The sequence below is a fragment of the Lagopus leucura genome, unplaced genomic scaffold (assembly GCF_019238085.1).
Source record: "Lagopus leucura isolate 7727_CA_CO unplaced genomic scaffold, USGS_WTPT01 Super-Scaffold_100001, whole genome shotgun sequence".
Taxonomy (NCBI): domain Eukaryota; kingdom Metazoa; phylum Chordata; class Aves; order Galliformes; family Phasianidae; genus Lagopus; species Lagopus leucura.
Window position 1 is genome coordinate 6,048,748 of NW_024962262.1, and position 21,842 is coordinate 6,070,589.

The window sequence follows — 21,842 nt, forward strand, 5'->3', positions numbered from 1 at the left end:
ATTGAATTTTTAATTACTTCTGAATTGTTTGTTTATAGCAATGAAGTTTAGAATTGATAGTTTTTCTAGAAGCTATTATTACTTTAATGTGTTATGATTTCAAACATAATACTTTCTTAATACTTTTATGTAAAAGATGTACGTATGCCTACAGTGTACAGGAAGGTAAATATGCCAGGTTAAATTCAGATTTTAATTTTGAGCTGTCTTTGATACTGATTGCAGCTGAAATCCACTGAAAACATTGTGCCAAACTGTTCTCATCTTTTGCAGATAAAACCTTTCTTCTTAGGCAGGAAATATGTGTCGAAATGTATGTGCTGAGAACTGATATTAACATCATCACTGTGTGCAAAAAAAAGAACAACACAAAAACAAACAAAAAGATTGGAAAAAGAAATACAAGTTGTTTTTTGAGGCAATATATGCAGAATATATCTTTTCTTTTCTTGTAAATAGCTGGTCAGAAGTACTGGCCACACTTTGCCACATACAGGAATGATTGATTTTTTTTTTTTTTTTATATGCTTTCTGAAGAGAGTAAATGTCTTCATCTTTAATTGTACAGGCTTGCAACTAAGTTGAAAAGTGAACCACTCAAGTCAGACTTTACAATAGATTTAAAACATGAGGTAAGCAGTGTTCTGTACTTCCAACGTAAGTAAAAAAGAAAAAAAGCTATGAAATCTATATATTTGAGTACTGATAAATTCATAATGAAAATAAGAGATTGCTAAAAATTTTGAATGCAGTAACATGTTTAGTTTCTTTCCCTTGCTTTAAGAATATAATAATATAATACTTTAAAATTATGTTTCAAGCATAGAAGAATTCATGATAAAACTGCATTTATAGCATGTATGGTTGTATACAGTGAGGTATCTTCAAAGATTTGTTTTGTAGAGAGGCAGAGTGGCTTCTAATTTGTAAAACACTGGCACAAATAATATCTCAGACAATGGCAAGCCTCATTTACTTTCTAAATCAGATTCTTAGAATTAGGTGTGATGAACTTGGGCTGAAGTAGCTTCAGGAGTCGAAACTGTGTCAACAATTGCAGTGTGATAGTTTAGAAATTTCATTGCCTTTGGCTGCTAATGGTTTTAAAAGGTAGCTACTGGAGAATAGATGAGTTGGCTGAAGGGAATATGAAAGGAAGGAAAAGGGATCTGAAAAAAGGTCATTGCTACCTTCTCTGCTGCTTTTTTGTATTTTCTGCCTTCAAAATGTTTGGGCAGCCCAGGGTTTAGTATTTGTCACCAGATTGAACCATGGAGCAAGAATAGGATGAGTCTGGAGTAAGATTGCTAATTTGGACCTGAAATGTTGAATTAGTGTAATTTTTTTATACTCTCCTAAAAGTCAGCTATAAATTTTGGCTCTGGCCCAGATGGAAAGAAAATTAAACTACTGTTGCTCTTCCAGATCTTTATAATAGTTAGAAGGCTTTTCAATTCCAACACAAATCTATACTGCATTTTATAGAGTATAAATCAGTAGCATATTTAAATGAATTTGATTTTGTGCCAATGCTGTTCTTTCATATAGTTTTCCCTCCTTGACTCATGTATTTCTCAAAAGCAATTGAACCCCACTCAACTTCCATTTTGTTATATGAAACAGCAATAAGCTGTTTCTTTCCTAAATTCAGTCCTTTCTTTCCTAAATTCAAGACTAAATTCACACTGTTAATCCTGTTTCTGTAACTTACCTCAGAGTCACTTGGATATTCCTAATATTCTAGTCTACTTCAGCACTCACAAAGCCTTTGCACATACTGTCATCAGAAAAAGTCATTAGCAGACTTTTCTTTTATGTGCCACACATTAATTCATGAAAAACAATTGATCACTTGGCTTGAAAAATTATTTCCATCCCCTTCTTATTCTGTTAACAGTTCTTTGCATATATTTCTTTTCAGATTTATTGCCGTTGATAACCTGCTTCAGCTCTGTAGTTATTCTTTCTGCAGACTCGCAGCTCCCTGGAGACAGTTCCATTCCCACTCATTTATTTTATAAATCACCATCTTCTCCTTCTTAAATCATTTTTATCTTGCTACAGCCTTCTTATATGAATCAAGATTGACTACAAATCAAAGAGTATAATCTGCGATCTTTAGTGATTGTGTATACTGTTTAAATTCATGAAGGATTATAAATGTTTTAAGACCTATTTTAGTTTGACAAGTCCCAATAATGTGCTCCTTTAGTCCTTGGTGTTTTACTGTGCATTGTGTCAGTTTTTTCACCCTGTTGCTTTCCTAAGTCCTTATTTCTTATATCCATAACATTTATATCCCTTTCCACTTTGCAAATATGGTCATGCTGTTGTTCATTTGCAGATTTCTTATTAGACATTTTGTAATTGCATGCATGGTATATGTCCTGATATTCAAAACTGGAAGCAAATAATAGATTTTTTTGGCATATGTAACATTAGATTTAATCTAGAGCTAAAACTGTCTTCAACTTTTTATTTTATGTATGTTTCCATTGGTTTAGGAGCAGTCTGTTATCTTGTTCAATAACCAAAAGGGCAGTCTATTCTTACTTCTGAAATATGATGGTTCCACACTAGTCTAAGGATTTTCATTCAAAAATGCATTATTCAGTGGGAAATTTTAGCATGTTATAAACTTTCATGAATAGTTAATATTAATTTACAATTCTTAAATGTTCTTTGTGCAGCAGAAGCATTGCTTTTTTGTTGGTTCACATGATAAATGTTCATTATGACTAGCTTAGGTTTGGATCAGTGGAATTACTGGAAGGTGTTTTTAAATCCTATCTCCTGTTGTTATGTAGTCTTCCAGCTACAAGATGGGATCTAGAACCATTTACATCCTGTAATGTGACTGTAGTGGGAAGGCAGAAAGATAACTTTGGAGATGTGGTAAACAGCAGGCAAGAAACATACACAAGTGTGTATGTGTTATGTGTTGTTTCCATGGTCCTCCTCTACTCCAGCCACCATTAATGGCTGAACTGCTACTTGTGCTTTCATCTTCTTCCATACAGAGGGGCCCATTCCTTTAGTACTCTGTCAAACTTACCTATAATGCTAAAGTTATATGCGTTTCCAAAGCATTACTAAAACAGCAAAGAGACAGACCACTTAACAATAGTGAAGCTTAGAGAAATAAGAATTTGCAAACTACAGGGCTGCCATTGACCTAGAGTGATTTAACAATTCACTGCCAACTGAGCACTGGTAGTTTACAGCTCCCAGTCATCTGCATCCCTTCAATTACAAGGAAGAATACAGTAATTTAAGTTGTAGAACTGTAAAGTAAAGGCTAGTAATTTGAACTGGTGATGATCTGAGTGCATTTGTATTATGGCAATTACAAGCAGCAACTTCTAAAAAAATCCATCAGTTACTTGCGCTAGTATGTTATTGTACCCTAGTTGTTTGCTATCCAAAACTTGTTAAATCTAGAAGCTTAATTCTCAAGAATATGATTTTGTTCTCAAACCTGCCTCTAGTGCAAGCTGCGCATGTAATGATCTGGCAGTTTTGTTTTATTCCTGCTAAGTTCCCAAAAAGCTGTGTGTAGGTTTTAGGGTTTGTTTGTTTGTTTTCTGAGGATGTTGAGTTTGCTGAACATGAGTCGTTAATGTGTCCTTGCTGCTAAGGAAGCTAACAGTATTTTTGACTGCATTAGGCAAAGCACTGCCAGCAGATCAAGGGAGATGATCCTTCCATTCTACTCAGTGTTGGTGAGGCTACTTCTAGAGCACAGTTCTGGGGCTTCCAGTGCAAGAGACCAGGACGTACTGGAAAGGGTCCAATGAAAGGCCACCAAGATGATGAAACTACTAGAACTCCTCTTCTGTGGGGAAAGGCTGAGAGAGCCGGGACTGCTCTGCTCTGAGGAGGCTCATAGTGATCTCAATTTCCATAAATACCTGAAGGAACAGCGTTAAGAGTCCAGAACAAGGCTCTTTTCAGTGTTAGTCTGGCTTAATGCCAGGATGAGGCAATAGGCACAAACTGACACGCAGGAAGTTCCCTCTGAACACCAGGAGACACTTGTGTCCTGTGCAAATGGCAGAGCACAGTTGCAGATTGCCAAGAGATGCTGTGGAGTTTCCTTCTTAGAGATATTCTAAAGCCCCCACCCTGCTGTGGGTGTCCTTGCTTGAGCAGGATGTTCCTTTTCCACCTCAGCCATCCTGTAACTCTGACTGTTGGTCAGACTGAGATCAGAAGTCTGTGTCTGGTTTGATGACATGGGCATGACCTGGGCACATCTGGACCATACATAATGCTCTTCTTAGCTTGCACCAAGTTCTTCCCAAACACTGGGCAGGAGGAAATATTTTACTCTCTTGATAACAACTTAATGACTGAAATGAGGATCTGCTTTCTAGCCACTACATTGCATGAGGATATTTAAAACCAATGATTTTTACTTCCCAAGTAGGCATAAAACAGTGAAAAGGAGATCATTTTCATTGTCTTTTCTGTGTGCTGGGTCTGGTCCCGTATTTCAGTGAAACACATACTTACTTTTCATGCAAGAATTATTGGGAATATTTGTAAAAAAAACATTGGAAACAGAAAGTAGAAACCAGGATGGATTTTTCCTGCCTTGAAGGAGACCCGTTACAGGGTAGAGTGGGGTTAGAGTCAAGCTCCATTTTGCTATGCTGTTAATTCCACAAATTTTAATTCTTGCACAGTAATTCAGTTTCATGAGGTAGTGTGGAGTGTCTTTCACTGAATATTTATGATTTGTTGGCATAGGGTCCCTTCTGAAAACTAAAAGCTGTAATTTTGGAATTAGTTAAGAGGAAGCAAACCGGGGTCCCAGAGTTCCTGCATTGTGAGCTCACGCAGCTCTCATACCACGTGGAGGATTTTTCCACATCCTTGACCTATTTTTGAGACTAAGAATTCAGAGTTGGGAGTGTACATCTGCAGGTCAGAAGCTTTGAATAGCCATACTTAATGAGGTGCTCTCTTCTGCCTTTCAGAAACTTCTTTTTCTTTTAGAAACTCTAACAAATTTTTGAACGGTTTTGTATGATGTGAAGTTATTCTTTTAAGTGGTCTGGGAGACACCCAGTCTGTAACTATTCTTTGTGTATTTTTAATCAGGTAAAGTTATAAGCAGTCCAAAAGATTTGCAATAGAAATGTTGAGCAAGTCTGTATAGACTGAAATATTATAAATTTTATTACTAATGAAATGAATGTAAACGCAAAGAGTTGCTTCGCCTTCTTCATACATCACTGATTCGATTCTTCCCCTTTCTCTGAACGTTTCTGCAGGGATTTTTTTGGTTCTTGAATTTAAAATGGACAAGAATCTAGTGTAGTGTAGAATACCCGTTACATTATCCTTCAATGTATTTTACATTTTCTGAGTTTCATTGCTGATTTCAAGCACTTTAAATTATCAGCAGAGAATGCATCTATTTTGGAAAGTTGAGAAGTGCTCCATATTCCTATGGAACTAGACCTACCTATTCCAAATCGTGAAAGTAGTTTGAAAAGAGCAATAAAGTTTAATTCAAAGGAAGGTGCAAATATTAATTCTACTTTTTCTTACAAAAGGAAAAGATTGGTTCTTTTGACATACTTGAATAAATGAAACTAACTAAATCCTTCAAAACTTGAGTATCTATAGAATTTCTGTTACAGCAAAAAATAATTAGATGTTAGCTGTGAGCAGAAGGTAAGGTATCCAGCTATTAAATCAACTAGGACACACATCATCTGAGTCATCTGATATTTTCCATTTTCTCTTTTGATTTTATCTTGTAGTATGATTTCTTTGCAAGCCTTGAGAATGCTAATCCAGTTTTCATTACTGATATAAATGTCTTCCATTTTGTTAGATTGCCCTGTATATTTGGCAGAAAGGGGATGGACCACATCTTACTCCAGTGCCTGAATTCTGTACAGGTGATGTGAACTCAGATAGGGTTGATCAGTGTGCAACAACATTCAGTAACTTTCTTCCACTTTGTGTAAGTACCTCATTTTAAATATCACTTGCTTAGTAAAGGAACAGTTCTTAATAAATTAGTAACATTGGTTTTAAAATATCTCAAACAGTGAAAGAATATTTTCTAATAAACAAAAAAAAAAGGTTTGTTGTGGTAGGTATTTATAGTTATTTTCAGACTTCTAGGGCACAGGATATTTCCTGACAAACAAATATCATATATACTTTAATTGGTCTTTTTACCACAGTGGTTGAGCAGCTTATGATCTCTAAAATAATTCTCTGTATATTTCTCTGGGATACTGAAGTACAGATTTTCTTTTTCCACAGATGGGAAATTTAATCTTGTTTAGGCTAAAGATAAAATGTAACACAGCATTAATATAAAGCCTATTGCTTCCATCTCTAGGAGAATGCATTTGTGATGTCATGGGTTAACTCATCAGAGGCGAATAAGTGTTCGATGATTCTAGGACAGCAAAGTTCTAGATTATCTGGTTTCCAAAAGGGAAACCAATAGGTTGATTAAACAATTTTATTTTAGAGATGAGGAAATTCAGATTTGTAGTGTGTAGACTTCAAGTTTCTTTTTATGAATATCAGAGAAGTGTTAAGTTTCTCATAGTGATTAGTTTAATTTCAAAGAAGTTAAGGAAACTTCTTTTTTCAGATGAATCATTCTTAATGCAACAGTTCATTGTCTTTTTCTAACAATAGGTGTTTAGTTCATGTTAGAATATTTTATCAATGAAAAAAGTTAATGTTATTTTAGGAATTTAAAACCAATTTTTGCCAAGAGACAAAAATTTAGTTTCAAATGCATTACTAATATCCTATTCTACTTGATATGCTGTACAATGAAAAGATATCTTCTGTTCTATTACATATATGGACATACCTATCCTATAAATTTGTTAAAGCCAGAGCCTGCAATTTCATTTTTGTTCTATCCAAATAGGGAGAGCCAGTAAAAAAGGAAGATGTCTTTGTTGCTGTAAAAACATGTCGGAAATTTCATGGAGACAGAAGTAAGTTGTTGGTTAGTCAAGTTAGTAGTTCTGTACAGTATAGTTTATGAAATTAATATTTAGAAAACAAGCTGATACGTGCTGTCTGTGCACCTCTTGGACCAAATATTTGCAAAATCCACTGGGAAGCACGAAAACTTCAGAGTTCCTCAGGTGGGTTGCAGAATGTTTAAGGCAAAGTTATTTGGTGTTTCATCGTTAGCGATTGGTTGACAATATTAAAATGGAGTATCTGAACTGAACATTTGCATAAACTTAGTTTATATGGTGGAAATTGGAGCTGTAGTGATATTAGCAATATTAATATTGCTACTCTTAACACCCTTCAGTGTGCTCCCCTGGATAGTCTGTTTAGTTCTGTTCCTTGTATTAGCAATGGCCCATGTGACTGCTTCAGAAATTAGAGCAAGCTGAAAGCTCTGTCCTCTGGTACTACCTTGTGTATTGCCCTTCACCCCAATAAAAGATAGTTTGTGCTCTTATATTGCTTTAATCACTTTTAGCAGTGATGAGAGCAGGCTTTTTATAGTGCTTGAAATAGGATATTTTCTTTCTTGTAAAAATCTGGTCAACATAATACTTTGTCAAAGTCTGGATCAGTAATCTGTCAAGTGTACAATGCTGTAGTGTTTAATTTGGAAATGGATGTTCTACAGCATAGTTAACATGATAATATGACCATGACATCCATGGCAAAAACAATAATCAAACAACCAACCAACTAGCAAAGCTCCACCAAATCAGTTCAGTGGGTTTTACCTTTTTTCTGAGAGACAAGGAAAATAAAGATATGGAGATACCCAGCTTCACATAATATATAATAAAGCTCAGCTTTATTATATATATGTTATATATATATAATATATATAATGTTATAATATGTATTTATATATATATATAAATATATATGTTATATATCAGTGTATATAACAGTTTGTGGACTTGGGATTTTCCTTTCCAGTTTAACAATATATATTCTGCCTACTTGGTGCCACCTTAACAGTCCATTCCAGTTAACTTCTAGACATTTTGTTAATAAAGAAATTGTAAATAGATTTATTTCCATTGATATATTTGAATTATGTGTGTCCTTGAATACTACAGGCATGTAATAGCATTGGCATACTTTGCTCATATGTTTAATTTAAAGTGACTATTATTATTAAAAAAAAAAAAAAAGGCTAATACTGGTACTATTTTGGTAGGGTGGGGGGGGGGGGGGGGAGATTGCCACATCTTATGTCAGAGGATAGGAAAAAGATTAAAGCTCCTTTTGTAACTAAATCCCTGTTTGCTAATGTGTCCGAAATGGTAGATTCTGCCATTTTACGATTTAGATGATTTTCCAAGTGTTGTTTTTTCCTTCAGGATAAGATTTATGTAGTTCTTTTCTTGGTGTTGTTACTGCACTTGGTGAAGGCCCTATTCCACTATTTTATACTAGTCTTTTGGAGATCTTCAGCAAGTAGCTTTTGACAGAACAAAATTGACTGTCCTGTAATTGGAGTTCACTGAAGACTTCTCCTTTCTGGATCCATGTTTAATTTCTTGTATTAATATTAATCTTGTATTAAACAAAACAAAACTAGAAAGTCAAAAAGAAAAATAAAGCTTCAAAAAGATAGCATAATAATCTTCCAAGAAGCAGCAGTTAAAGACTGAGGAAAATTCTTGAACTTTCCTCACAGTTTCCAGTGTTATGCAATAGAGGATAATCTTACTCAAGATTTTGAAAGATTAGTGGATGCCAGCTTCAGAGAGCTCCTTTTACCTGGTAAGTCATTTTTTATTGTATGCCAAAATCTACATTAGTGCAGCAGGAAGGTTTAGTATTTGATGTGCAAAAGCAGTTCAAGAATTGATTTCAGATAGAGCTCTCCCAACACATACAATGAATGGTAATATAGGAAGATTTCAGGGCAAGAACAGTGTTCTAAAAGTGGCACACTCAGATAAAGAGCTTGGAACTGACCTGTTAATCTCTCTGTAGTGTGGAGTTATGCCTGCCGTGTGATCATTAGTATTACTAGATAATAACTATTTGTATCAGTAGTTGGTCAGAAATTTTCAGATTTCTGTTCTTTGTTTAGAAAACGAGCTGTTAGAAATTGGAAATGATTGAGGGATTCAGTTTAGGCATTAGTCTGGATGGTGACATTTCCATTAAAACTAGGAAGGAAAAGAGAACAGTGCTTGAGCTTTTAGCTCCCTTATTAGGCCATTTAACTGTGGTGAGACTGAGGTCTCTGCTTCACTGAACTCTTTTTTCAGTCATGCAAACAAGGGGGGGGATTCCACCAAGGAAGCTGAGAGGCTCAATCTCCAGTAGTAAATAGTCCTTTGTATTTGTACTGAGGTTTAGTTCCTTGGCTGGGGAAGAGTAAAAATGCCCTTACAGGTGTGTTTCTGCTACCAGGTGAAGATTGGAAGCATGGTGTATTTCTGTGATACTTCTAATTTGGTGGCTTGGTTTCTGGAAACTTTCTGCTTTTGTTCTTGCAAGAAACAATTTTTTTGAAATGGAACTTTTTCACAAAATTCGAAAATCATTTCTTGCCAACTTGTTTTTTTATTCTAATTGGAAAAAAAAAAATTACATGGTATTTTCTGCCAATTAATGCATGATTATGCAGTATTTACATGATCTGATACAATTTTTAGTACACAGGAGAAGAAGAGTATTGTGAAATTCCTGAATTTGCACTTCAGAACTCCCCTGTAACATTGCATGAACATATTTTTTTGTACATAATTCCCTATGGATTTTTAATTCAAAAAATTGCTTGCAATTTTATGTAAAACCTTTGAAAGCAGTACTATCTACACATTGTTACAGAAGTAGAATTGCATTTTTCTTCCAAATTTACAACTTTTTCTATTAGTGAGTTGTGTTCTTACTACTCTATCCTACCAGGCACCCTTTAATTCATTTTAACCCAGCTGAGAGTTGATCAATCAGGAATCCTACATTTAACCCTTATGTGATGGGATTAGAGGGAAGCAAGCAACTAGGTGGGCAGCAGGCATTTAAGTGAAGAGCAGTTCCAGCAGGGGGCTAAAATCAGTTATTCACGGACATCAAAGTTAAATAGCAGCAAAAGGAATTCATGTAAATATTTCCTCCTAGTAGGAATATAATTTTTTGAGTGTGAGGAATAACTTAAATTTTACCTCTGAAAAACGTGTAGGATTTGGGTCTTTAGCAACCATAGATAACCATAGATATAGATATAGATAACGAGCTGCTGCTAATGAGATTTGGTGGGTGGTGTCAAAATGCACAGGGCAAAATGAACGAGGAGAACAAAATGCATGTTGTTTTAGAGTGGCTGCTCACCTTAGGCTTGCCCACTTCATTTTTAAAGTGAAAGAAAGATCATTGATATTAATCTGATCGTTTTCTTCCAAACATCCTGCAGGTGTGCCTACCATTCTGCTTGCTGGTGGGTTTTCTTTTTCTTTTAATGTTACTCATAATTTATTAACTTCAGAAAATACAATAGTTCTAGTTAGAAGGAACTTAGAAATTTCATCTAGTCCAACTGTCTGACCGTTTGGGGCTGACACTGTTGAAACATTTGTAGAGTAATCACTAGAATTCTGTATATCTACTTGAAGTATTTACGATATTCATGTCAAATGGCAAACTAATAAGAAAAGGATTGCTCTTATAGACAAGTGTTAAACAGTCCTCCTTTGAATAGAATCTCCAAGGGCTACAAGCTGATTGTGTGATATCAGAAATGTTCTTCTGTGAATGTGACTCTGGAGACAGGTGCTTTTGAGCATTAACATTGCATTGCTGACAAACACTGTGTATATGGCACGAGTGAGGCATTTCAAAAGATGCATTTGGTCTGTTCATGATTCAGAATATTTTGTATGCTGTGCAGTTGGATGTGTTGTTTCTAAAATGTAACGTTTTCAATAATGGAAGAGTGATTGATCTCTAACAGATGTGTGATACAAGTCCAACATAGCAAGGGTAAGAATAATGAATTCCATACTTTCGAATACAAATGTGAACATCACAGTCCTCAGTGTCATGTGAATGAAACTACAGACATATTTTACAGAAATTTTGTTATAGCATAGATAAAATTGTCCTGGCTGGCTTTCATGAAAATGTAAATCGGTTTCCTTAAATACTGTAGGAAAGAAAAAAGAGTGAATGTTTACAGCCATCATGCTGTACTTGAAACATTATTTTCATGACAGTGTGATTGAATGTGTCGGTTAACAGGGACATAAACATTTCAGTTCAGCAGTTACTTATATTTCAATGTCAACAACTGTTTTGCAGTACCAGTTGTAAAGCAGACTTGGGAAAGAGAAGCTGCACTTATTGAATACTACAGTGATTACAGAGACATCTCCATTCCTACTGTAGATTTAGGTGTACCGAATACTGAAAGAGGTAAGTTGTGACTTACCTCTTGTTGGCAGTTTGTCCCAAGTAACTGTGTAGAGGTTGTATGTTTTCAGGACAATGCATGTATTTCATGTATATTTATTTCAGTAACACTTTCCTGCATCTAAAACTAAAAGAATACTACTTTCACACAGGAAAAGGTTGGAGAGTACAGATCACCTATGATTATTGTATTTTTTGAGTAGAAAACTGAATACTTGTAAATATAATAAAAAGGCATGCAGATTTACTGAAAGAGACAGGAATTGGTGTTATGATGCTGGGCCTAAGATTAATTGCTGTAGTACGTCATGGATTTGTGACAGAAGGCCTCAGACCAAATGGTTACTGAATGTGAACTACTTTCTATATGGTATTCAAACATTGTATGCTTGTATCTAATATGCCTGTATTTAGGCACAAAAACTAAATGTTAACTTTGGAAGTTTTTTTCTTTCTTTATGACAAATGTGAGTTTAGAGTGCTCATTTGCTTTGTGTTCGAATAGAGAAAAAAAGGGCTGTGATATGATGGCTTCAGGTTTTTGGGTTTCTTCTTCCATTGCTTTTAGGCATATTGTATGACCTTTAAGCATTGTCGTGTAACTCTAGGACCTTTGGTCTACTGGCCTTCTGAACAAAGTAAACTGTTCTGAATTTGCTCCAGTATTGGTTTTGCATCTTTTGTGGAATGTTATACAGAAATCTTGGATTTAATTTTGTAAATACTTGTGTATCAGTCTGCATTAAGTTTGTATTTTCACAAAATTAGCAAAGCCAGGATTTCCTTATCTCTTAAGCAGCAAGTTAGTATTATTTTTTTTTTCCAAAATATTTTAACTGAAAGTAGCTTCAATTATAATATTTCATCCTTCCTTTTAATGCTTGTTTAGTAACCCTAGTATTGATAGCAATACACAATACTGATCTGTAATCTAGATGCTTAAAGACTGTTTTCAGTTGGATTTTTCTGAGGTGTAAAAAAGATTCCATATAAATCTGAAGTTGTTTTTTTTTATAATTTTAAATGTTTTTATAATGCTGCTCATTATAAAGACTTTTCACCTTTTAAAATCTACTAAAGGGTTTTACCTTTCAGTTTCACTGTAATCTTACATTGAGTGTTAAGATCTCTCTTTAGAGGAAGTTATCAGAACCTGAGCTGCAGCACAGTAGATCAATGCAGGCATGAATGGTGACGTGCAAGCAATAGACCTGATGCATTATGAAGTATTCAGGAAATATCTCAGAGTACTTTGCAGAAGGAATATCTATCATCATCTCTTCATTTTTTTTTAGTGTCAGAAATTAAGAGTAGCAGTTTGCCCTGAGTTGTCCAACAGGTTAATAGGGTAACTAGAATGTAGCTTGTTTTCCAGGTTTTCATTATTCAAAGACTGTTCATATTAAAGCGTGCTTCAAAATTTTGTTCTTGCATAGAAAGCAGTGACCATTTATGCAAACACCATTCAGTGTAATGAAGCAGATAATTTAAGCTTGTATCTCAGATATTTTTCTAGTCAATACCAAGATGTTTTAGTCCAGTGAGCACTCTTTTAATTCAGTAATGATTGACTTTTATGAAATGTCATGATATTTAAATGTATATGTTCTGTTATTCCTCTCCCTCTAGGTCACTGTGGGAAAACTTTTGCCATTTTGGAAAGGTATTTGAATCATAGCTCTCCCAGAACTCCATGGTTAGTCATAGTGGATGATGACACACTGATAAGGTACAAGTTACAGTATTTCAGGGATTACTGCTGTTGATGTTGGTAGGAATTTTAGCAATATTTGTCTCTTTTCCTGTATTTAAGATATACAGCTTTTTCATTTGTTATATTTAGCTTTATATAGTTTCCAGGAATAAAATTATCACTTTTTGCTCAGCATTCCTGGATTGATATTTTAAAAAGTGTAAACTTGTGATTTAATAAAAGCTATGCATAGTGTTACTATCTAATCCTGTAGTCTCAATATGATAAGGTCACCTGCTGTGATTCTTCAGCGTAGGCATGTATGAGTTGATTGGTTTTAGTAATTTGCAGTCCACTTTTTCAGCTTATGTTCCTTGCATAAAAGAGTCAGAAGGTTACATGGTCATTTGTGAGAGCCACCCAGGACTGTATTCAGGGACTTGACTTTGTTAGGAAATGGGATTCCATTTACCTGAAAACTGACACTGCAGTATAAGAAAAACAAGGCACGTTGATCAGCAATCAGGATCAGTGGTTCAAGGAATACTTCACATTAAATTGCAAAAAAAGGAGAATTTGGAAGAGGCTGTAACTGTACAAAAAGCAGTGTTTGTAATAATTAAAACTTGTTTTATTGTCTCCTGATGCCTGGGCTAAAATGATTATTTGCAAAGTTCTTATTATAATTTGAGGGGAAAAAAAAGTTACACGTTTTCTTCATGGGACTGAATTGAGAAAAACATATTTTAACTAATTGATTTAACTAATTGATTGATTTGAGCAAACGCAGCAGTCATATCTCATAGTAAATAGTCCATTGTAAATTTCTGTTTAAAAGTTTGTATCTCTGCTTTCTGTGGAATGTTTGGATTTTCTCCGATCATGTTTTTGCTGTTTACTAGAATACCATTTAGGCTAGCAGTGTCATTTTTGAAATAAATGTCTTTACAGTTCAATTTTTTTCTCTTTGATGGATTTTCCTCTTTCAGTATCTCCAGACTCCGAAAACTGCTCAGCTGCTATGACCCAAATGAACCAGTATTTCTTGGAGAGCGTTATGGTTACGGCTTGGGAACAGGAGGATATAGTTATATCACTGGAGGAGGAGGGTAATTCGTTTCAGCTCCTGCTGAGATCTACATTAGTTCCTGGTTTGAATGCTAATGTTTTGAATTACAGTACAAATCAGTTGCAGCAGAATCAGTAAAGTTTCCTAGTACAATTAAAAAGCAGTGATGCTCAAAGACCCAAATGTTTGTTACAATAAGTTGTGCAGCTCAGCAGGAACAGATTTGTAGAGCAAGACCCAAATGTTTGTTACAATAAGTTGTGCAGCTCAGCAGGAACAGATTTGTAGAGCAAAGTGGTTGGTGCTGAGGACCACGCATGTTTAAGGGGGTTTGTTTTGGTTTGATTGTTCCTGTGAACTTGTGTGCCCGTTACCAATTATCAGCACCACATGTTGTTTTGATGCACATCATGCTGCATTGATTCATCTGACAGAATTCATTCTGCGCACACACAGAACATCTGTGTGATTCAAAGTATTGTCAGCAGAGACTGCTGGGATGTTTCCCTAAAAGAGTTTGCTTCTGATCTGAACTGTGGTGGAGTTTAAGGAGAACCTAAAGAAGCGCATTGAATGATACAGATACAGCTCTTTTCTTGTTCTTTGTCTTTATCCAAGCATGGGTAAAAAGTAAAACCGTTGTTGATTTTTGAAATTCATGCAGTCATTTATGGAGAGATAAATGAGGAAGGAATCTTATATTCTTTCCTGGTAAAAAGTCTTCTAGAAAGTGCATTGTGGGTTAAGCTCATGCATGAGAAATATGGACCACTGTGATTGTGTGTAGAAATTGGTTTAAATTAACATTTATGTGGTATTTCAGTTTGGCTTGTATTACACTGAGAACCATTGTAAGAAGCATCTTGTGTGTCTAAAGCAAGTCGTGTCTTTTGCTTGCCCTTAGCATCATTTCATGTGAAAATTAATGGCTAAATAAGGAAGGACTGAATAAAATAAAAAATGAATTAAGCTCCCTAATTGTTTTGCTTAGTTCCATAAAATCTTGTTTAAATAGTGTATATTCTTGAGCTAAGAAATATACCTTGCATCTTGTTGGTCATAAAGTGAATGAACTCATGAAGCTGTGTAGCAGATTTGAAGCTTGAATTTCCGGAGTGTGATCTGTAATAGTTAGAGCACCCTGTACTGGACTAACTGAATGATGTAAAAAAACAGTCGTGGAATACTCTACAATATTCCCTCAGCTGCTGAATTTAAGACAGCATCATGCTTCTGGTCTATTGGAGGCTTATTTTAGTGATAATAACCTACAGGCTCCAGGCTCTTGTTAGATGAGCAAGAAAGAAAAAAGAAGCCTTTCATATAGCTTCAAGGAACATTTTTTCTTTATGGAGAGAACTCAGTATAGCAAAGGATTCAGGGAATGACAGTTGAGGTTTAGAGTTCTTCTTTTTTTGTTTATATGAGAGCTAACTAGAAAATATATTAGAATAAGATAGAAGCGAATATCCCTTTAAAATCCTGATGAAATGTAGGAGTAATTGTCAGTGGTAAAAAATGTAGGCTAGCTAAGTAATGGTTGGAATAGCAGCATAATTAGTTTTCATTATGTGGAGTAATTATCTTTCAGAAAATGCCTTTTGCATTACTTACCAGTAATGACAAATCCTCAAATTCCAGATAAGTTGCATTGGAGAGCTATGTGTTGTCTTGCAACTTTACATCAGTTAGCAACTTTTAATCATTTTAAGTCATTTTGTTACTTTAGTACTTATTGCACATTGCTTTTTGTTTGCTTTTTTTTGTTTTTTTTCTCCTCCTCAGGATGGTTTTCAGCAGAACAGCTGTTCAGAGGCTGCTTGCTAGTAAGTGCCGGTGTTACAGCATGGATGCACCTGATGATATGGTCCTGGGGATGTGTTTCAGTGGCTTAGGAATCCCTATAACACACAGCCCACTATTCCATCAGGTCAGAAAGTTGTTTTTACTAGTGCTTAAAACATGTTTTGTTTTTTTAATGGTATGCATAAAATAAGACTCATAAATATTACCAAGTGGACCAATGTGTAATAATCATAACAAAAATGCTGCTACAACAACTCACTTCTCTCTGGAACATTTGACCAGCAATTCAAAGCATGAATTATTACATGTACAGTAATTGTTTACAAGTTTATAGCAGTTCATAGGATATTTCATTTACTCTGTAACAGAGGTGAGCCCTTTGAAAAACAAATAGAATGAGATGCCACATGCTTTGAATACTTGTGGTATGTCATGGAATCATAGAATGGTTTGGGTTAGAAGGGACATTTAAGACCATCTAGTTCCAACCCCATGCTATAGGCAGGGACACCTCCCTCTAGACCAGGTTGCTCAAAGCCCCATCCAGCCTGGCCTTGAATGCTTCCAGGAAGGGGGTATGCACAGCCTAACTGGGAAAAAAAAAAAGCTCAGAAAACTAAACAAAACACAACACAGAAAATTTTTTTTCTTCAGGAAACAGAGACTTGATAGTGACATTTTTCAGGGAATTTATTTTCTCTGCTTACTCCAATCACAGAATCACAGAATGGCCCGGGTTGGAAGGGACCTCAAGGATCATGAATCTCCAACCCCCCCACCACATGCAGGGCCACCAACCTCCCCATTTAATAACAGACCAGGCTGCCCAGGTTCCCATCCAATCTGGCCTTGAACACCTCCAGGGACGGGGCATCCACAGCCTCTCTGGGCAGCCTGTTCCAGCACCTCACCACTCTGTAAAGAGCTTCCCCCTGGTATCCAACCTAAATCTTTTCTGCTTCAACTTAAAACCATTTCCCCTTGTCCTGCTGTTACCTGTCCTTTCAAAGAGTTGATTCCCCTCCTGTTTATAGGCTCCCTTTAGGTACTGGAATTTTTCTACTGATTCAGCATTTATTATTCTGAATCCACTTATTACTGAATCTATATGAATATATGTAGAAATGTTCCTCCAGCTGTTGCTTTGATGGCAGATTCAGAGGAATGGTACAAATATCTTCTGATAAGTTGATCTATGCCAACACAAGGGAAAAATAGGTCACAAATCACAATTTTCCTGTTAAGTGTATCTCCAGTTAGGGAGAATGGGATTGGAATAGATTTGAATCTGCTGTCAAGAATAGTTAACAATGTATCTGTAACATGACAATGGAAAACAGAATGCACCAAGTCCCAGTGAGGTATGCTGAGTCATGGAACAAATAAATAATTTTCTTTCCTCCCATGGTACAAGAGTGAAGAAGCACTTGTGATTTTTCCAAACTGTGTAAACCCTTCTTTTAAAAAATCAGCATTTAAGTCAATATAGTGCCGGATGTTTTTCAGATGTTCATCTTGCTTAAAATTTGGAAAGATTGGTGTAGTTAAATATAAACTAAGATTAAGTTGAAAGGCTGCTTGAAAATTAGTAGAGTACCGAGTAATTCAAAGCAGCTGCCAGGGTCAGAGAGGAAGTTAGGTAACTAAATTAGCAGTGTTCCCCACATTGACATTTTTTCCTGATTACATTTACTGTTTAGAGGAATGGGAAGACCAGGATGCTCCATTCAGAATTTTAATTCCCTGACCACATAAGAAGAAATATACTGATTTCTTTTTCTGCTTTATTTTATCATCACTTCTTTCAGCATAAATATGAAAGAAAGCAAGTAATGCATCTTAATCAGCAAAATTATAAAATAATTTGCTTGTGGAAGTTTGGGGGGTTTCCTGTACAGGGGTTTTATTTTATTTTTTCAAATGAGAGATTGAAAAACTAGAGCTCATCTCACAGATGTGTAGGAGTGGCACTTAAAGAACAAAACAAAGCACTTATTTGTAATCCTTAATAATGTGCACTTGATTACTGATTCACTTAGAAAGTGAAACCCTAGTGGTTTGCGGAGAATTACACTTGAATTGTAATTCATTTTTACCATCTCTTACAACAAATCCTAATTTAGTGTGCCTTTAACAAAGATGAAGTCTGAGAAAAGAACTCCAGTTTTGAGTTTTGAGTGTGCTGATTTCCACTGTTCTGTGACAAATATTGTTAAAGCAAAGAAGCCAGAACTGGATTTTTGTGGCAACTAGAAAATTATTTTGGGGGTCCTTCTTGGTCGTACAACTGGATTTCTTTTTTTAATAAACAGTCTGTGTGTTAAAAACACATACTCAGATTTCTTAATGTCAGCATTTTCTTTACTGATTTTGTGCCTGGAGCGTATAGGAAAGGGCTGGAAGAATGCTGCCCATAGAATTCATTACTTGAGCCATCAAGAGGCTGAAATGTACAGTATTCAGTCAGTTATGAGCTTAGGCATCAAATCATTGATTCAGTGTCCTAATCACCCAATTTTCTTCTTTTGTCTTGTACCTAAAGAAAAAATGAATGCATCTTCCCACATATTAAAAAATATTTACTAACACGAAGTGCTTCCTGAATAAAGTTCTGAATGTCTTTAGTGCATTTCTCTAAAAAAAAAAAAGTTATTTTACCACAGATCACTGCAGAGCGGGCTTTTTTTATATAGAGATGCACTTACATGCCATTAAATTGTCAGATGAGATGAAACATGCTTGGCACATTAGAATTGAGCTGCATCATGAGAGTTTGTTGTAATTCAGTCTCTTCTGATACAACCCAATAAAGAATAATGCAGTTTTCTGGCACCATAATATTTCTTGCCTTTAGTAGTCTTTCCCTGTCATAAAACTGCATACATTCCAGCAGCTGTATTTGGGATCCTACAGTCACAGTGCCAGGGTTAGCATCTCTCAGGAGGAGAAGAAAGACAATACTGCATACAATGATTTTCTTATTATTGGACACAAACAGTGCTGCTCACTGCTTGCATTCATAGGTGGTGGCCATTTCACCCTGAGAAATAGGACACAGTTAATTCCAGTGTGCTTCATAGCATGACGACTGCAGTGCACAAGATCTAAACTAATGCCTATAATTTTGCAGAATGATATAAAATAACCTCTGTTGTTACCCTGTATGTTTTTATATTTGTTGTGATACAGAGGCCACTGAATGGCGGTACTCTCTGATTATATACTTCTTCCTTAGAAGCTTGTGGTAGCAAGAGTAATGGGAGGATGTTGGACTAGATGATCTTGTAGGTCCTTTCCAACCTTGAGATTCTATGATTCCTTGTTGAGTACAAATGGCTTTGGTTTGTTCTTCCTTCTTAGGCACGGCCAATGGACTACCCCAAAGACTACCTTTCTCACCAGATTCCAGTGTCATTTCACAAACACTGGAATATTGATCCAGTGAAGGTGTATTTCACATGGCTGGCACCAAACACAGAAGAGGCACTTAATGGAAAGAAAGTTGAATTTAACAGAGAGGACTTATAAGAAGGAGAAGAATTAAAGTATCGATTAATGTACTGCAGGTGAGAGGCAGTCACTACTGTGATTTTTATGTTGTTCTTATACTGATGATCTTTTTGTGACATAGCAGAGAATGTTTTGTTCCCGTTACTTCAGAGCAGTGGATGAAGGCTTGTAATCAACTTTTGGATTGTTTTGTTATGCTTGGTTTCTTTTTAAATATCTTAGAGCTTTATACATCCGTGAACTTGCCACACATTCAAACACACACTACAACTTTGTCTGCATTCTGTTTTGGTCTGTGAATGCTACAGCATCCATTCGCATTTCCTTCATTTGCTCTTGCAAAAGCTGCAGTTCTTTATTTGGGAGCTTAGTGTTGAATATCTGTTAAATGCCTGTTGAACATCGTGTCTGATTGACCTTCAGGAAACAGTTCTCTAAACTGTTCTGAAGAGGTTTCTGGTGAATGAGAGAGGAGACAGGACTTTATTTCTGGGACCAGGAGCTGGATTGTTTGAAAGCTTTGTGCTCCTTTGTGCTCATTTCAATTGGAAACTGGAGGTTCCTGGTGGACCAAGTTGAGCTGCTCGTGTACCTTTAAGCTCATCAGAATTTCTGACAATGTCACCTTCTAAAGAACTGGGATTTCCGAAGCGGCCACGGGAGGTCACTGTAGCTCCTCTAGAAACCTAAATCGTGGTGTAACTCTTTGGCAAGTATAAATGGGACTTAAGGATTTTTGAAGATCTGTCACTTCACTGTTGCTGATGTGTGTTTCCATAGTACATGGATGCCAGCTTTAAAAAGTTTGCAGTGTTCCTAATTTATATCATCAAGATAAGTAATTTTGTGCTTACAGTATGTAAAAAGTGATTCATATTTAATTGTTCTTCATTGTTTTCTTTGAGTAATTCCGTTTTGTAGAAATGTTTGTACAAAAACTGGCTTCAGTGTGTTTTAAACTAATTTTTATACTGCAAAACTTTTAAGGGAACAGTATATGACACTTGTATGCTGTTACTTAACTTCACTTGGTATATTGTAACCAAATACAGGGTCTTAAAGCCATACTGCTGAGGTCATTTGTGGTTTTGCTTTGGTTTTTGGTAGGTTAGAAATTGGTTCCATTCCAAAGTAATGCAATACTTGCTCGTATGTCCAAATAGGGGAGCCACTGATTCCAGTTACTGAAGTTGTAGAAACACTTGTTTGTGAATGTAGCTTGTGGTATTTTAAGCATTTGAATAGCAAGCACATATTCCTAACAGATTCACGTACTGATTACATAGGAGAGATCCACGTTATGTATTTTTTTCTTTTTTTCTTCCCACTATCAGTGCCTTAAACAGTAGACATTTACTGATACCAGGGCTGTGTTCTCTGGCACCGTGGATGTATTGTCAATTGTGTTTACTGTTTAGAACTGTGAGAGCTGAAAGCGGAATAAAAGCATTCTTGTCTAACCTTTTGTGCCTTCTTCCTCCTTGCAAAAAGCAGAGTATGGGATTCTTCAGACCCTTTGTCATAAGTTTATCAGCTGAATGATATTCTGTGGTCAGTTGTGCTAAAAAAATGTTTAAACAGTTTGGGTTTTTTTTGTTTTCATATTCTGACCTTACGTGCTTCCCTTTGAAGTTAATTTTCTTCCCTATTTTTGTGCAAATTAAAAATGCTTTTCTGTTGGAGTCCTCATGAAATTGGGAATCTTAGTGATATCACAAAATTCTCTGCACAATTATGCTATCATTGTGTTCTCCAAAGGTCTTTCCATATAGTCCAATCAACTCCTGCCTCAAACTGGTGATATTTCATATCTTCCTGGGCCCTGTAGAGGATGAATAGTCAGGCAAAGCTGACAGTCTTTGGATCCACACTGTGTTGCACTTGTATGCTTCTGTCTTACTTAAAGATTGGTATTCGTTCACTGCTTAGCTACACAAACTAATTCATCTGATGTGATAAATACATTAGCAACTCATAAACTTCATTTCATTTTCTGTTGCTGTTAGCTCTGAGCTTTGTTGCAATGATTCCAGACGTATTACCAAGCATGAAAACTGTGATTCCAGTCTTCGTGGTTTTGAAGACAATGAAGCAGTAATTTGCTGAGCATCCCATCCCCAACACTTTCTGATTTTTGAGATGTAAGTAATAATGTGCAGACAGCAATATGACAAAAGTGACCTTTTATCCCAAGAACTAAATGTAGTTGTTTTTTTTTCTTCTTTTTCAAGCAGAGGAACCCAGTTTCTGAAAACAAAATGTGAAACCTTCTGTATTGAGTTTAGTTTTAGTAGACTCAACAAGACTGTTACTATTGGAAATCTAAAGATAAAACTGGGCTGTAATGAGCCTGAACAGTAGTAC

General features: G+C 35.8%; 1 protein-coding gene across 2 annotated transcripts in view; it reads left to right on the forward strand.

The window, feature by feature from the left end:
- The window catches only part of B3GLCT (beta 3-glucosyltransferase), a 47,152-nt gene extending 26,214 nt beyond the window's left edge, over positions 1–20,938 (forward strand). For both annotated transcript variants that reach the window (XM_042867798.1, XM_042867799.1), the window contains exons 8-15: positions 569–632; positions 5,849–5,980; positions 6,917–6,986; positions 11,290–11,403; positions 13,030–13,129; positions 14,083–14,202; positions 15,948–16,092; positions 19,329–20,938. In XM_042867798.1, the coding sequence (XP_042723732.1) occupies positions 569–632; positions 5,849–5,980; positions 6,917–6,986; positions 11,290–11,403; positions 13,030–13,129; positions 14,083–14,202; positions 15,948–16,092; positions 19,329–19,496 (913 nt within the window). In that variant the 3' untranslated portion in view covers positions 19,497–20,938. The remainder of the gene's footprint in view (positions 1–568; positions 633–5,848; positions 5,981–6,916; positions 6,987–11,289; positions 11,404–13,029; positions 13,130–14,082; positions 14,203–15,947; positions 16,093–19,328) is intronic.
- The last annotated feature ends 904 nt before the right edge of the window (positions 20,939–21,842 follow it).